Source organism: Boleophthalmus pectinirostris, unplaced genomic scaffold (genome assembly GCF_026225935.1).
Source record: "Boleophthalmus pectinirostris isolate CB_2022bp ecotype Guang Dong unplaced genomic scaffold, ASM2622593v1 HiC_scaffold_3, whole genome shotgun sequence".
Taxonomy (NCBI): domain Eukaryota; kingdom Metazoa; phylum Chordata; class Actinopteri; order Gobiiformes; family Gobiidae; genus Boleophthalmus; species Boleophthalmus pectinirostris.
Genome location: NW_026571299.1, coordinates 34,077,043 through 34,094,318, shown reverse-complemented (window position 1 = coordinate 34,094,318; position 17,276 = coordinate 34,077,043). Strand labels below are relative to the sequence as shown.

General features: G+C 35.8%; 2 protein-coding genes across 2 annotated transcripts; both read right to left on the bottom strand.

The window, feature by feature from the left end:
- Positions 1 to 117: 117 nt before the first annotated feature.
- sxph (saxiphilin) lies at positions 118 to 5,750 on the bottom strand. Its single transcript, XM_020934047.2, has 17 exons — positions 5,622 to 5,750; positions 4,996 to 5,159; positions 4,290 to 4,389; positions 4,029 to 4,205; positions 3,540 to 3,702; positions 3,410 to 3,474; positions 3,056 to 3,213; positions 2,372 to 2,558; positions 2,118 to 2,266; positions 1,953 to 2,043; positions 1,781 to 1,831; positions 1,534 to 1,716; positions 1,142 to 1,289; positions 967 to 1,049; positions 699 to 883; positions 316 to 502; positions 118 to 246 (listed from the first exon to the last, which is right to left on the bottom strand). The coding sequence occupies exons 1-17, from the start codon at positions 5,674 to 5,676 to the stop codon at positions 203 to 205; spliced, it is 2,190 nt and encodes a 729-aa protein (XP_020789706.1). The 5' UTR covers positions 5,677 to 5,750; the 3' UTR covers positions 118 to 202.
- sfi1 (SFI1 centrin binding protein) lies at positions 5,439 to 17,242 on the bottom strand. The gene is given in 32 exon segments (XM_020934252.2): positions 5,439 to 6,077; positions 6,468 to 6,567; positions 6,653 to 6,740; positions 7,471 to 7,558; positions 7,630 to 7,813; positions 8,106 to 8,177; positions 8,246 to 8,427; positions 8,796 to 8,972; positions 9,632 to 9,706; positions 9,945 to 10,019; positions 10,083 to 10,243; positions 10,328 to 10,424; positions 10,512 to 10,614; positions 10,743 to 10,819; positions 10,907 to 11,002; positions 11,096 to 11,171; positions 11,234 to 11,412; positions 11,476 to 11,557; positions 11,647 to 11,668; positions 11,671 to 11,776; positions 11,860 to 11,926; positions 12,414 to 12,511; positions 12,606 to 12,698; positions 12,771 to 12,841; positions 13,444 to 13,605; positions 13,689 to 13,845; positions 13,915 to 14,017; positions 14,710 to 14,827; positions 14,905 to 14,999; positions 16,060 to 16,170; positions 16,325 to 16,396; positions 16,471 to 17,242. Coding segments are annotated over 32 exon segments (3,477 nt in total). The 5' UTR covers positions 16,632 to 17,242; the 3' UTR covers positions 5,439 to 5,948.
- Positions 17,243 to 17,276: the final 34 nt, after the last annotated feature.

The window sequence follows — 17,276 nt, the reverse complement described above, 5'->3', positions numbered from 1 at the left end:
TTATCATTTATTATTCTATTCTTAAAATATATGTTTACAACATGGTCAAAAATAGCTTTGACTGGCACATTTTAACTCCTGAGAAGCAAAATATGAATGAATGACAACAAAAACAGTGCTGCTTTGGATAACTTTATTGGTTATTCATTTGCTGCTTTTGAAATGACCCAAATTTTTCAACAAATTCTCTTCAGCGTTGTCTTTAAAAGATGCTGCATATGTCCTTACTACATAACTCCAGAAGATCTGTCATGAGATTAAATCAAAATAATAACTTATACTTTTGTTTCCATTATATTATTGCTAGTAACTGACCTGCATGTGTGCAGTTGAAGACAGTTTCTGCACGTTGGTAAAACTCTTCTCCAAGAATTGAACGAAAGTCTTTGTGGCTTGTGTGGACAAAGCACTTAGTGGCATCTTTAAACAACAAATCACTCTCTGCATACTGATGTGACTCAAACAGCTTAAACTCAGAATCAGGATTAGCTGCAAGAGCTTCCTAAAAAATAATGTTACAATGGACAGATTTTCAATCTTTGCTCATTGAGTCATATTGATTTTTATAATGTGATAAATAGCAGACACATATTTTTACTGATAATTGGATGTAGACCTCTTGATTAAAAGCAAGTTGACCATTGATAATTTGAAATGACTGAATCTTGATTTAAATGTGATTAATTGCACTACTCTACCTGAGACTTCATGAGGAAGTCGTAAACTCGAGCAGTGAGCACTGGTCTGGTCATTACAGTGTTTGGAGGAATGACACCCAGGTTACAGGTTTCCCACTCTGACAGAGGGGCCCGGTGACCTTCGGCACACAACAGCTCAAAGTCTGCAGAAGTCCATCCCTGAGCCCAGCCACTGGAGCTTAAACCTACAGACCAAAGAATAATAATTTACTTAACTTAATATACACCTCTGTATATTAATAATATATTAAATGACTGAGTCTATTACTTAGAATATTGGCTTGGAGATTGTGCTGTTCCAGAAAAGCTACTTCGCCATAGCTTTTTCCAGTGGGATCACCAACCAGGCACCTACAAAATAAGATATGCAAAGTGATTATGTCTTTCTCTTCATAAATGGTAACTTTTAGAAAGTGCTAACTAACTAAGACCATAGCACGGACCTTAAAGCGCCCATATTCCCATAATAACGTTCGTTGTGGTTGTGAGCACAGCGTTTGGAGGGAGCATCTTCAGTGCCTCCCATACACACTTTACACAAGTTACCCTCAGAGCCAGGCAGGCATCCTTTCCAAAACACCTCATTGTACACTATAGAATCAGGGCCACATGTATTCAGATTACATGACAGGTTTTAAAATGCTCTAAAATGATTTTAACTATTTTTTACAACAATACAGTTTCTGCACCTTTTATATTTTATTGGATAATTTTGCTAAATTTACTTTTTCTCAATGGTATTTGTTTTTCTAATGTTGCACATTTTCAAAATAACTCTTCTGTTATTACTATCTTGTTGACATTATACATTACACGTCTAACTGAGAAACTGAACCTTGGTCTGGATTGCAGGGGGAGGTGTTGTTGTGCTCCAGACTCAGGGGGTATCTATAAGGCAGAAGCCATCCTGCTGGGCTGTACATGTAACTGTGGCAGGAGCGTCGGCTACCCAGGTTCCCAATGAAGATGCTCCTGCTGACTCTTTTAGCTACTGCTATGCCCATGACTGATGGTAGGACTGTAAAAGAAAGAGGGTAATTAAAGAATGTAGATATCAAGAATCTTTCATAATTATATTTCACCGTCAGTCTCCAAATGTGTTGATCCTTCAGTTGCAGACAAACATTTTACACCTGGAAAAAATGTTAACAATAACAATAACACATATATTATTTATATATATATATATATATATATATATATATATATATATATATATATATATATATATATATATATATAAAAAGAGCTTACCATAATACTCTGTGACTACAGGGACAAGGCCACATTTTCCTGCGATAAATGTGTGAGTGGCATCCAGTGAGGCTGCATCCACCTCATCTCTCTGGAACACCAAATTAAGTTTTGAAGTACATTATATTAAGTATATACTAAAACAATCTACTATATAGTATTTACCTTAATCTTTTCTACACAGTCTCCCATTGAGGCTGCTCGGACACACACCAGAGGGTCTGACTTGATACTTAGAGCCCATTGCTCACATTTCTTCTGTTCTGCTTGACTGATACAGCACCATCGAATCACACTGTCCTCAAGAGAGCTCCCTACACATACACACATACCCACACACAATTGATTAGGCCTAACATTGACCACAGAGCTGCTCTGTATGTCCCTGTTCACATCCACATACCAATGAGAGTAAGCACCTTCATGTCCAAGTCCTTTGAGAAGAGCCACATAGTCCAGCCCCAGCACCTGGCTGATGTCCTCGTCCTCCATCAGAACAGCAAGTTTATCTGTGACATCTTTAAACAGAAGATCACTTTCTCCAAAAGCAGAGGAGTTAAAAAGTTGGAACCGAAGCCTCTCTTTTCCCTTTGGCCCAAACAGCACCTGTAGTCTCAGATAAGAGGATTAATTAGTAAATTGGTCTGGAATATACAACTCTACATGATGTATGAATTTGTAAAGGTGCACTATGTAACTTTTTGCTTATCTCATAACTTGCTTTGCCTGGAATGTACCACAGTGTAGCATTAAATGCTTGTCTTACCCAAGGACACGACAGCATTCATCTATGGGAGCTGGAATTGCACCTCCAAACTGTGGGCAAGTAGATCTAACTGCTCAATCAAATACCAGTATGTTTTTTTAATGTTGCATGTTTTTCCAATATATATTTTTTATAAAAACATCAGTAACTGAACAAATGCAAATGCACAATAAATATGTTTCTAAGAATATCATACAGTGGATTATTACAGGCAAAGCTATATCATCTTCAGTCCCCCTTACCAAAAAAAAGCTACAATGTGCACCTTAAATGACATTTATTATGGAAGATTATGGAAAATTGACAAAAATATTTTTGAATTATGTGTAAAATTTACTTGACTTATGTGTAAAAATTTCCGAGCAATCTTGCGGAGGTTGAAGCGCGTCACCAATGCCCCGCCCGGACCTCTGCCCAGGTTACAGGACCTGTACAGGCTCAGAGGAGCCTGGCTCCCATCTGTGCACAGTAGTCTGAACTCATCCCACTCACTCTCTAATAAAAATACAAATATACATATAAAAGAACAATGTGTACTAGCAATTATATTTTGCATTAATAACAGATGTACTGTAAATGTAAAATACCTTTTCAAATTCCAACAATTCACATCAACAAAGCCAAAGGACAGATGATGCCTGTTACAACTGGTTTCACATTAAATAAGAAATAGCATTTCATATCTAATTACCTTCAATACTTTGCAAGGCTAAATGGTCGATGAATGCAATGTCTCCTGCTCCACTTCTGAGACATCTACAGAAAAAAAAGATGTCTGAAATGTAAATAAACAGGAAATATTATTGAGTTTGTTGACAGACCTGAGAGCACCCTGACTGTTGTAAAAAGGCTCACTGTGGGATGTTTCACAATGATAATTCTTGTGTCGAATGTAGGACTTTTGGCCCTGGCACAATGCGCAAAGAGAGGGCGCCATGGCAGCCGCTCCAGGAACACAGCTGGAGTTGAAAAATGCACTGACATCTACATAAATTACAGAAATAAAAGCAGAATGGGAAAAATACACTCCTTATTTCCTAATATTTTTTGTTATTCTAAAATGCATTCAAGCTTTTGTATATTTATTATGGACATACTATTTGCCATAATAAGATTTTATATACCAATTGGAATAAAAAAAATTGAAATACAATAAAACTGTATTAAATCCACTTTCATTTAGTCACTGTGATCATTGATCATGTGATCCTCATTTCCCAAAAAAGGTTTCAAAGGTAGTAATTTGAACAATGTTTTTGAAATCAAGACATTTTGGCAGCCATCCAGAAGCATGGTGTACTGCTGTAAACCTTGACTGAGTGGCTGCTCCTTAGACCAGCTGAGGTAGTTGCGGGACAGGAGGAAGCCTAGAGGAAGGCTCCAGCCTGCGGTCCACCGAACCCCACTGTGACAGCTCCGGAGTCCCTCCAATGAACGGATGTCCAGTGTGCTGTTCCTCACCACAGCTACAGACAAGATGCACCCTCCTGACAGAGAAGGTGACCAAATGCTAGAAACCTGTTTTCATCATGACACACCTGAGACACCAACTGAAAGACAGGACATCTTACCATCGTTGTATATTTCTTTTGCCACAGCCACAAGGCCAAATTGCTTCACAGCGGAGTAAACTTCACCCGCATCTAGGGACACTATGTCTGCACGGTTAGCCTGCAATAAAAAAAAATTCAAGGTTCAAAGCATCTTTATAAAGCCTGTGGGGCAATTTCTTTGTTGCAGCACTAATGCATACCAGGTAAACACAGACAACAGGTGCAAATAACTCAAATATCTCACTAGCTCTCACACAGCTGCTCAGTGTCATCATAACTATCCAATGCACCAACATTATCAATATACATAATTTGTGACTAAAACAACCAAAATTGGCTGCATTATTTCTGCTGCATTTAAAACAGAATAAAACCTTAGAAAACCTTAACATATTCCATTTGCTCACACACACACACACACACACGCAGAGGCACATGCACACATGCACATGTTGGCTGTACACATGCTTCTTGGGGCCACTGCATTGACTTACATTCATTTCCTGATGACTTTATGCATAGTTGCCTAACCTTAACCCGAATCTATTTTAACCCATATTTGAACTTTAAATCATGTTCTTGACGTAACAGGATATAAGTCATGGTGACTTGATTTTGTCCTCACAAGAGAAGCTGGCCCCCTAATGTGAGTGTATATACAAATTATAGTCCCCACAATCTAATAAATACCCACACATAGCAGTTAGTAGTAAATTCTCCTCACCCGGATCCTCTCTATGCAGTCAGTTGTGCTGGAGGCGAGGATACAGGAGAGTCGGGCAAATGCTGCCACATCTGCTGGTGGTAACACGGCAACCAGGGCTTTAGCCAACTCGGCACACTTCCTCTGCTCGGGCTCTGAAACTGTGCACCAACGCATCTTCTTCGCTGAAACAAAAAGTCAGAACAATTCTTGAGTTTTTACAATCTTTACAGATGTCTCTTCTGATTACCTGCATACACATTATTAAGGCAACCTGAACACCAAAACTACAGGTCTAAAGCGGGATATACCTTGAAAATGCCCCATTATTTACCCACTTTACTTCTATATAACTGTGGTGGGTTAGTAGTGGCCAGAAGGGTTGTAGATGCAGATTGGCAGCCATGGTTCTGTCAGTGTAACCCTGGGGCAGATATGGCTATCCATTATAGGAAGTAAATCAATGAAATTGTAAAGCAACTTTAATTATCTGGTAGAATACTAAACAAGACTGCATTAGTGCTGTTGCAATAACATACTCAAACAAATCCATTATGTTTTTATCGTTTAGTACTGCATTACAAAATGTGTAAAAATAAAAAACAAACCATTACAACATCAAATAACTTAAAATCAACAACACTTACCACAGATGTGTGAAAGAAAAATTATCAAAAGCAAAACAGGATAGAGTCCTTGCATTGCTGCAGCTCACAGCACTCTTCAACATAGACTTCACAGATTGGGGCTACAAAAGGCACTCAAAGAAAATTGAGACACTCTTGCGTAAGTAACTTTTTACACACATATGGAAAGTATTTAAAGGCAGCTGCCACAAGGACTGCCCACATTTGCAGTTTTACTCAATTTACATAACAGAATCACTACAGAATTAAGGGATATGTCTTCTTATTGTTAAAAAACATTATTACAAGTAGAAACATTGTCAAAGTCCATTAAAAGTCTATAACAAATCATTTCGATTTGGTAGTGAAGGGGGCCTGAAATGTGACCTGCAGAAGCTGAATCTGTCCAACATGTTGCAGTATTGTGGGCTTCTGTTTGGACAGTTTTGTGCTAAGCTGGTCAATTCTGTTCTTCAGCTGTGAAAATAGGTTGAGAAAAGTGAATAAGTGAATAATAACAATTGCTATAAACAAACAGTGCTATAAACAAACAAATGTATTATTGCACCAGAAATAAAGACCTCAAGTGTAAGCTACTTTCATTGATATATGAAAGATAGCCTTCATTTATATAAATTAAATATAGTAAATATTTATAAAATGTTCAAGGTGTTTTTATATACAAATATAAATACATCTAATTTAATAAATGCAAGATAGATATGCTTAATGGCCTACTGTGGAACATTCCATGCATTTCAATTAACACAGTCATGCAACAAAACCAATCATTATATAAATATAATGAAATATATAAACATAATATCATAAATATAATATAAATGTTATGGTAAATAAATAAATGACCTCTTCTAATTCTTGACAAACAGAATCTTTTTCAGTGCGGTTGTCCTGTCCACTGGTCTGGAGCCATGTTTGAAGCACATCTCTTAACTTGCACCATGCCCTAAACACACAACAATAGTCATATTTATTATTATTCTGTATATTTTGTTTATTTTAACATTGAGCTCTGTATTAAACACACATACCGTAGCTGCTTTTTGTCCTGTTGGTAACTGGTCATGTCTTGTTTAATTAGAAACAGTTCATTTGTTAGATCTGCCATGGGATCAACGACTGCGAGATAAACAAGTGTATTCAGATGTAGGCAAAACAAAAACACTTAGTATTATTATATCATGTTGTATGCTGGTGGGGAAAATATATATTGTGCTTATGCAGTGAGTTAATACTGTTTTCAACTATTACTATATTACTATATTTCTATATTTTTATTTTTACTTGTACATATACATTTATATAATTATCCCTTATTTGACACCAACTTCTTATTTATTAGAATTTATTATTACCATTTGTTATTATAGTATATTGTGATGTGTGAGCTACTGTGTCCAAATAATTTCCCTTGTGGATCAATAAAGTCTAAGTCAAACAGCGGTGGAAGGCAGCAAAGTAAAAGTACAATACTTAAGTACAAATTTTAGGTATCTGTACTTTACTTGAATACATTTTACAGTGGTTACTTTTTACTTTTACTTCACTACATTTGAGAACGTGTATCTGCACTTTCTTCGCCACTACAGTTTAGAGTTGGACATAAAAGTAAAAAGTACTTTTCTTTACTCTGTGAGACCTGTTGAAAAGGCTGAGACATTTAATTTTCAGTCCCAACTTTGAGCAAACTAAATACATAAAAACACTAAAGACAGATAAGCTTAATGAAATACTGTGGAACATTCAGGCAAAGTCACAACTTCATAATCTCCATGCTGACAAGAACCAGACCAGAAAAGTGACATAGTACACTTGCAAGCTTGACTACTGCATGTAAAAACATATTTACCAATATCACCTCTGGAATTCTCTGTAGCATTTGAAACAGGAAGCAAGAGTTCACTGGATTGTTCAAGAGGAGGATCTTCAGGAGTGATCTAAAAGTAAAATAATTCATTAATTAAACAGGTAGTTATGTCTTCAAGCTAAGTTAAACGGATGAGCATACAGTTGTCATGAATGCTGAAGGAGGTAGAAGGATCTCATGGTTTTGTGTTGGCTCTTCAATAGAAATAGAGGTAAATCCAGTCTCTTGATTTGGGCCCTGACAAGTGGTGGTCACAGGGACAGTAGTAGCACCAAAACAACAAAAGTTTTGTGACTGTGGAACTAGTGCAACACTGGCAAAAGCACTAGGAAGAGAAGAAAACTATTTAGCTATAATTAAAATAGTAGTTATAATACATACATACATATTCCTATACCTAGTTTGGATATGGTTGAACATTCTGTACAACCATCCATAATATCAGACTCCTAGTTCTTTTGTTAGTAAACTATTTAAACTGAAATTGTCAATGTTTTAGTATGTTACATGTTGGTGAATTTAATACTAATTGGGAAGTGCTTTCTTTACAATTGAAAATGTATCCTGATGCATTAAGAACATGGTTTGTACACAAAATGATAAATTATTTCCTGTACCTTTCCAGTAGCATAGGTGTTGGTGGAGATTTAAGAAGTTCCTTGGAGCACTGTGGCTGATGAGTTAGCAGCCTGTAGAAAACAAAAGTGTTGTGATATTTTTATGATTTAAACTGTGTTATAATAAAACACAGGCTCACATCTTCACAAGTGCTTGATCTTCTTCCTCCTGTGAGTCTCTTTTGATTTCAGGCAGAAAGAACGAAACACTCTTTTTGACCTGTTGAACTTTAACCTCTGGGTCTTTCTCTTTTTTACTCAATGCTTTATGTTTCCATTTCAGCGCACAGCGCTGAACGATTCTCTGTACACATCTTGTGTGCTGAAATAAATATAATGAAAACATCAAATACAACAAGAAACTGCATATTGTCATGTTTTGCTATCACTTCATGTTTTTTATTTTACTTTAAAATCTACAATTTTTAAGTATTATTTAAACATAATTACAGTGAGTTAAAGTATTTTGGTTAGGTATTAACCAGAATACTTTAAATTAAATATTACAATTAAATATAAAAACTTAAATATATTTTTCCCCAGCCTTACATCACTTTACATATTTTATGTAGGGTCAGAAATGTCAAGTCTTTCTTTTTTCTTGTGGTAGTAATCAAGTCATTTGAAATAAACAACATTTAAAATAAACAACATTTAATTTGAAAAAGGTAATCAGAAACCGTGTCCTACATGTTCTTGTGTGTGCTGTGTCAGGCTGGTAGTCAGGTCATTCATTTGGGCTGCATATGTTAGTATACAGGACACGCCCTCTTGGAGCAGCTTGTCTCTGTAAAACTGAGTGGCTTGGGTCACTTCCTCTCGCTCCCTGCGTTGTTCAGTCACATGCAGCCTCCATGCATTCAACACCTATATCATATTCATAATACACAATTAGTCAAGTCCACATGGAGTTAACATATTGTTATGAAAAATGACATTCCTATTGTACTCATTTATAATTAGCATAATGTCAGAAGGAAAACATGCCGGGACTATGAAGTTAATAAAATTTTCATCTTGATCAAAATGACTAGTTGAATCAATTACAAAATTTTTTTAAAAACAGTTGTTTAATTCTGCTGTGAATGATGTGGGTGCTTGTACTGCAAAAAACAGGAGCAAAGCCACATACCAAAATTATATGGAAACAAGGCCCTACTTAATGAACAGGTAAACATTTGACAAGAAATGAAATTACTGAAATTATTCTGATGATTATTGAGGCAAATAATTTTGATAACGTTTTTTCCCAATAATCAAGCTCAAACATGCTCAAGATATCTAACCTGAAGACTTCAAATTACCCCCTAGTTTGGCCTAAATAATGAAACCCTGCATTACATTATATAGTGCCCCCAGTGTCTTCCTTGTTCAGTTCAGTTGCAGATCACATTACTTTATTCTCTCTGAAACCAGCAACCAGCAAGTAACCAGCAAGTACTAAAGAACTTCAGATATTTGTCCTGAGCATGATTTATCTACACACTTTGTAGTCAGACAGAGTCTGAAAAATGTGGTGTTGTTACCTTGGCTTGAAGGGAGAGGGACCAGTGCCAGAGCGCATGTTCAGTCTGCCTCACCTCCCTTCGTGTGTGCTGCAGCTGTAGCAGGAAATAGACCAAAGTGAAGTCTGTCTGATTTATAAACCCTTATTTAGTGTCTATCCCCAGTAATATACTCAGATAACAGATAACTTAGTTCTAACTTTGAATTAATTACTACATAAATCATATTAAGCATGTTAATAACTATGATAAAAGAGGGCCAAAACAAATATATTTTACTTGTGTTAATGTTAAATTCACAGATATTTGATGTTGTGACATAAATAACATGCACCTTAATTTTCCAAAGATCAAAAAAAGCCTGCCATGTCTTCAGTCTCAGCAACAAACTGGCTTGTCGTTTCATTACCTACAAACGCAAAAAATAGAAAATAACAAAAATTGGTAAAAACACAAATGTACAAGTTACTACCTTATATTTCTGATAATGGTTGAGGTGATTTTCCCAAGCTCTAAAGGCCTTAGTGAGGACAGTGTTGTCATGGTGCCACTTGGCTCTTTGCAAGTGGAGCCGCTTAGTTTGAACATCTTTGGTTTGTATGCGCCATTTTTTGAAGAAATGCAGCAATTGTCCTAAACAACAACAAAAGGTATTTTTCTTCCCTTTATGATTCATGCCTTACATTTTGTAAAGTTTAAATGTAAACGCATAATTACTTTTATTTATGGATTCCTGAGCATTGCTTAGTACTGCCATCTGTTGGTGATACTTGGCCACTGCATGTGCTGTTGCTTCTTTCCAAGCACTGAACACCTGCATTGGAATATAAAAGAAATTGTAAAATTATAATATTATTATTATTATTATAAAATAATACAGAGAAAAATACAGATTTATAACCTTAAGTTGAAGCACATGTCGGTGGTGATTTCGAGCCATTTGTTTCTTAATTCTAAACTTGGCAGATTCAGCTGCATTTTCCTGCCACATTCCTACCACTCTCCTGGAAAAATGTGTATTGTAAAACATAAAATATAAAGTATAAAGTGGACAACCTTTATTCTGTGCAAATCATTATTAAAAGATAAATGTACTGAAAGTAAATATAGTTGGTAGGCGATTAATTAATACCTGAGGGACTTGAGTGTTTGCTGCTTATAAAGTTCATCTGATTGAGCATGTACAGAGTGCATCTGGAGGTTGTGTTTCTAACAGACAAAAAGATAATTTAAATTTAATGAATGTGTAATTGTGCTATACTTCTGTTTTTTTTAAAAAGGAATTAACTGATTTACCTTCCATGCTGTAAATGAGTGTTTGAGAATTTGGTTTTCATGGTACTCCAGCATTTCCTCTGCTTTTTGTTTCTTGGCCTTTTGAATCTGGACAAACTAACAGTGAACATAAAAAACAATCAGGAGCTCAACTGTGTCTTGTAATTTCCATTGTTTTATAACACATATTCTACAACATATAATTGTAACCTTTTTCCATTTTTCCATAGTCCATCTCAGGATGCACAGGTCACCTTGATGGTAGGCTTGGACCTCTTGGTTTCTCCTGAATAGATTTTTTTATTTTACAAAATGCTTAAATGTTTTAATATTTAAATCTTTCCTCACCTGTATTTTAGCTCAGCGCAGTTGTCCTTCCACTGTGTCAATGTCTTTTGCAAAAGTCTTTGCTGGTATAGATGTTTTGAAATGTCCATCTTATTTTGCTCCTTGATCCTCATTTCTGTTCGTTTCCTCCAGAGAATCCAGGCGTTTTGCATTCGACCACGTTCCTCATGAAATATTGCCTGAAAAGATTTATATATTACACTCTATGCAAGGACACAGCATTCACAAAGAGTTCAACAAACCGTTTGTTCTGCCATCTTGTGCTCTTTGTGTTTTTCTGATAATCCCCACCAGCTGTAAAAAACCCAGGAGTGCTGGCGCTGTCTGCAAGAAGAAAAATGTAATGTATATACACACATATGAGAGAGAGAGGAGAGATAGAGATATAATTTGTTTAAAATATTAGTTGCTACCTGTTGTATTGCTCAGCTTTGACTTTCTTTGTTTTTGGATCATTTCCTGGTGAGTTAAGCTAAACCATGACTGAAAACAGCGTGGAACTATGTGGTCAGCAAACAACATATCTGCTTGCTTTGCCAAAGTCTGCAAAAAATAATGATATGAAATAATTCAATTAATACAAATTTTTAACACTCAGGAATCCTGTAAAGGTCTATTGACAATACCTGCATATGTATTAACTCAGCCAACTTCTCTTTCCAGAAGTTGAAACAAGTTCTTGACAAAGAGATGCTGCAAAAATAAACTGTACATAAGAAACTAGAAAAGCACTCAGAGAGCGCAGACCTCCGCCAAGGACTACCCCCATTTTTTATATAAATTGCAATAAAATCAGTCTTCTGGATCAGATCCGGATCAGCCTTTGGAATATGAAAGAGGATCCCATTGTCCATCCCTGAGAATTAGCTGAGAAATATTGAGAAACAAAATTTTTGGCCCCATTTACCACAATGTTAACTAAAATTTCAAAGTGATCTAGAATCCAGGATTTCTTCCGGATCACCCCCAAAATGAAATCAGTTCTTCCTTTTCACATTTCCAACAAATCCTGAAAATTTCATCAAAATCGGTCCATAACTTTTTGAGTTATGTTGCTAACAGACAAACAAACAAACAAACAAACAGACAAATGCTGGCAAAAACATAACCTCCTTGGTGGAGGTAATAATAATCTATTTAATGATATATTGAGCATTAAAGAAGCAACAACTGAAAACACCTGTAAAACATTTGAGCCTTCTCAGTGAGATGCTGAAAATCTTTGTCTTCTGCTTGCTCCAGACGCTCCTGCCACAGTCTCCAGTATGTCCCTAAGATCTTAAAAACAAAAAGAATAGCGTTCATATTATGGTGTTCGATCTTGAATGCGTTTAATAACTGGCAGTTATTATACTGCCACTTTGTCACTTACAGTTTGATGGTAATGTTGGACAGCCACACTGTTGTTAAGTTGCTTTGATTTAGTTAACTTAACATTGCGAGACAAACCACTGAAAGCGGCTCTCTGGAGACACAGTAATATAATTATCTTGAAGAATAACTTACACTGGATTGAATTTGCCCTCTTGGTTCTTACCAGCAAGTTATGGTGATAATGCTCTTGTACTTTCTGGTTACTTTCAGCTTTTTTGTGACATAACTTTACATCTAGTCATAAGTTTAAGAATTTGGCAGAATGAGAGAACTTAAAGTAGTATAGATATCCTATAAACATATTAGTGACATTTGTTAAAGGTGCACAGTGTTTTGGCTGAGGTACTCCACTTTCTTGTCTGCATTGCTTTGCCTTAAATGTCCCATAGTTTGTTATTTAACATCTACATTACCATGGAGACAAGCAGGTGATATGTCCAGGTTACAGATTTGTGAAGATGATAGTCCAGTCATAGTAAGCATGCATAATTTCAAGGTATTTTGGCATTAACATCTCCTGTAATAATAAATATATGATAGATATGTTTCATGTTCTGGAGGGACTATGTCTCTTGGTTGACCTGGGCCTCCATGCTGCCTCCGTGACCTGGCCCTGAATAAAGCAAAAGATCAATGGATGTTTATTAGCATACTGTGAAACATTCCTGGCAAGGCAGAATATAGTCAAGCAGGTGGTAAATCCTCCACCACAAAAGTTAAATAGTGCATTATATTTTATTATAATTATGAAAAAGTCAGCAATGCGTAACAATGACCTGGAATATAAAATATTTTGTTAAGTAGGAGGACATTATGAGGGGAGTGTTAAAGGATACATGCTTTCCAGCAGTTGACGACTCGACGCTGACACATCCTGACAGCCAAATACCCCGCAGCCTCCAAACGCACCTCTTCACTCCATTTCTCATACAACGCTTGACACCATTTGGTCCAGTACACCCTCATAAGCCAGAGACGACTGGTATTCTGAGCTACGACTAAAAGATAAAATAAAGTAAATATAATGTCCACATAATTCACAACAATGTTCATTACAGCACAGTCAAAAATTCTAAATCACCTTTTGATGTGCGTTTTGCACGATGGCAGGAAACAAAAATGATCCACTGATTAAATGTTTTTCTCTTCAGTCTGGTGGCATTCTGATGTGAGGCCTTTAACTCCTTCAGTCTATTATGACCTGAAATTGTGTACATGTCCCTCCAATGTTGTAAAACCTTAAAAGAAAAAATGCCAGTTGCAATATGATAATTGCTTTAAATAATTTCATGATTTAACTTGACAACCTTCCGCTGTGTTGCCAGTCTTTTCTGCTTGAGGGATTCTTCTTCCACTGCATACAGGTAGTGAATATGCTGTAGCTTAGTCGTCCATTTACTCCACATAGATCTGCGTTGATCAAATAATACACTGACTGTTTTGAAATGCTACTATAATCATTCAACAAACAAACTGGGGCTGCAGCCACAAATAATCAGATAAATCATCTCTGAAACATGCTATACCACCAAAATAGTTCATACAAATACGGAACAGTACAACAATGTATGTGTTTGTGAAGACTGTTTTCTGAAAATATGCTCTAGAAGTGGGTGGAACGAGACACAATTCCCACATAGTATCCATGTGGTTCAAATATAGTGAAAAAAAAAAAAGAATGGCACATTAAATATACACTTTATTCACTATATTTTGTATTTTACTATCAAATATGTAAGTAATAATTTATTAGTAGCGACTAATCCATACATTAAAAGCTCACTACGTAACTTTACTGATGAAGGATCTGCCATCTGCTTGTCTCCAAGGATATGATTGAAAGTTCAACATGGATTCTTGCATTGAGGTGGCTTACTTCTGTACGGAACTGACCTGTAATATCTGGTAGTATCACCTGCTTATCTCCATGGGAGACGGATAAATTCAGTGCTATACAGTGGAATATTCCAGGCATACCTATAATATTCCCACCAAGCAGGTGGTATATCCTCCAAAGAAAAGATACTCAGTGCATCTTTGATTCTATCAGCACAATTTTCAGTTCCAGCTGTACAACAAACCAACCAACAAATAGAACATACTCAGTTGTTGTATGTTTGTAGTGCTGAAGAGCCGTAGCAATATTTCTCTTTTTTATTCTCCTCATTTCTGTATAATCCTCCCAGTTTCCCCATGCATGGAGCAAACGCTGTCTGTCAGCTGGTTTAAAACACAATTACATGTAAAATCTTTTAGTCACAGCAATAAAATGCAACCAATAAAGAAATATATTTTACCAAATGATCGAGCATTTTGGATTTTAATCTTCTTTTTTGTTTGCAAAATCACGAAATCTTTCCATCTGTGGAACATCTGGTTATATAGGAAATACCTAGGGTGATGGTGAGAATAGAACAACTTAACAGACTTCATTACGACACCTTTTGTGTAATACACATGAACCATAATTTGAAAAAAATGTCATTAACTAAAAATAATTACATAATTTACATTTATGTTCTACACCTGCTTTATTTTATGTTTAGCTGCTCTCAATTCTATAGATTTTCTTGTTTTTACTTCTCTATACAACAAAGGGTATGAAAAAAGATATCCAGAAAGATCAGCATTGAAACTAAATCATTTGAATAATTTGAATACGTATAAATGGAAAAATAATAAATAATAATAATAATAATAATAATAATTAATTAATTAATTAAATAAACAACATTGGCTCTGTCCTGAATAGTTCTGAAATATACTCATTTAAAAGCACATCATATCATGAAAAAAAATAAAAATAAGTTTGAGGTGATAATTCAAAGCCATTGAAGAGTTTTTAATTTTAGGATCATGGCACAGCAATACAGTTAGTATAAATTGTATATTTCTATAAATGATTAAGCCTTTAACAATAAATAATAGGGCTGGTGTCATTAAGAAGTTGCCCATATGATATATACCTCGATACATAGACCACGATACAATGGCTGTGACAGTAAAAGTCTTTGTTAAACGACTTCTTGTGTAAAGTTCATATGAAACACAAACATTTTAATCATCAAACAGTGAAAATGGAAAATGTATCACAAAAACGAGTTTCCTTCCTCTAAATAAACAACAAAACTGTAGAGCTGTAATAAAATCAATGAGTAAAATGTACTAAAATATACTTGTAGTGATATATCGATACAGCAGCCCGCGATATCGATACTGTATCATCACATTAAACAATACGATATATCAATATTTTGATATTTTTGCACACCCCTAATAAATAATTTAATCATGAGATCATCCCTGCCCACTAGTGTTTGGTCCAATGCCACAGACAAGCTGGTTTTGCTGAGTCTGTTAAATAACATTTGTGGTTTGTTGTGTATGATTAACACAACTATATGCCCATCATTAAACATAGGAGGTCCTAAATATCTGAATGTGTACCCAACCTGTGGTGACACTCTGCACGCAGCATTAAACTCCACTCCCTCCTTGATGTCCACCACTCATCTTTCCATGTTTCAAAGACGCGCCTCAAAATCACTCCCTTATAGTGGGATCTGGAACATTAAATTAATATTAATGTAAAAAAAACAACAACAACAAAAAAAACATCACACGCGACACATTAAAGACAATTCATACAATAAGTTCAAGACCTAGTCCTGGTATACAACGAAATAGACAAAATAATAGGAAAAATGAATTATTTACTTTGCTTTGTGAGGAAGAACTCGTCCAAATGTATTCTGTATCCATATCTTCAGAAATTTCCTAGCTAGATGCCTGTAAAAATAAGTGTACTTTTAAAACAATTTAAAGCATAGTAGTTAAGTGTTCAAAAATGAAAGATGTGCCACCTTATTCTTAGTTCTTTTAGTCTTCCTCCCTTGTTCCAGGTGTAACCAACTTTGTAAAGGATTTTTCTGGTTTGAACGGTTTGTTGTTGTTTTGACGCAGACTTGGTAGCTCCTGTTCGGTGGTGTTTCAGCACTCGTGTGTTTTCGGAGTTGTGGAGCATTATTGGTTTCCTGATCAGTCGTATCCCAACACATATACAAGCGATCAATATTTAAGCAAAATGTATGAGGGATTCTCTCGCATTTTGCCAAACTTCACGCAGAAATCGAACTGAACATCGCGCGTTCGCATTTCCTCGTCACGTGACATCTTCAGGTCTGTCAGGTCTGAGTTGTCAATGGCAACGACTCGGGGTCACGCTCATAAAAACCTGATGATTTACCGTGTCGATTGAGAAATTAATTCACGACGACAATACATTGAGCAGTATGAGTATATTCATGAACAAAAACGTGATGTCAACACCATGGATGGGTCAAAACCATGGTGAGAAAAAAACAAAAACAACTACAAAAAAAAAAAAAAAAAAAAAAAAAAAAAAAACGCGTCCTTTCAAGTTTCGGCCTTGTCCAATATCTACCAGAGCAGTCCACAATTTTTGTTGCGGCAAGTATGGTAATTTTCATGTGATGGATTCATTAAACTTACCCGAAGGCAAATAAGGAGGCCAGGGCTACGCCTCGATTTACAGTCTGTCCATATTTTATATGTGTTTGCCAGTTTATAGGTCTATCAAATATGCCAGCCTTCAATATTATGTGTTTTATCTGCCGCTAATAAAAGTAATGTAAAATGCACTCACAGA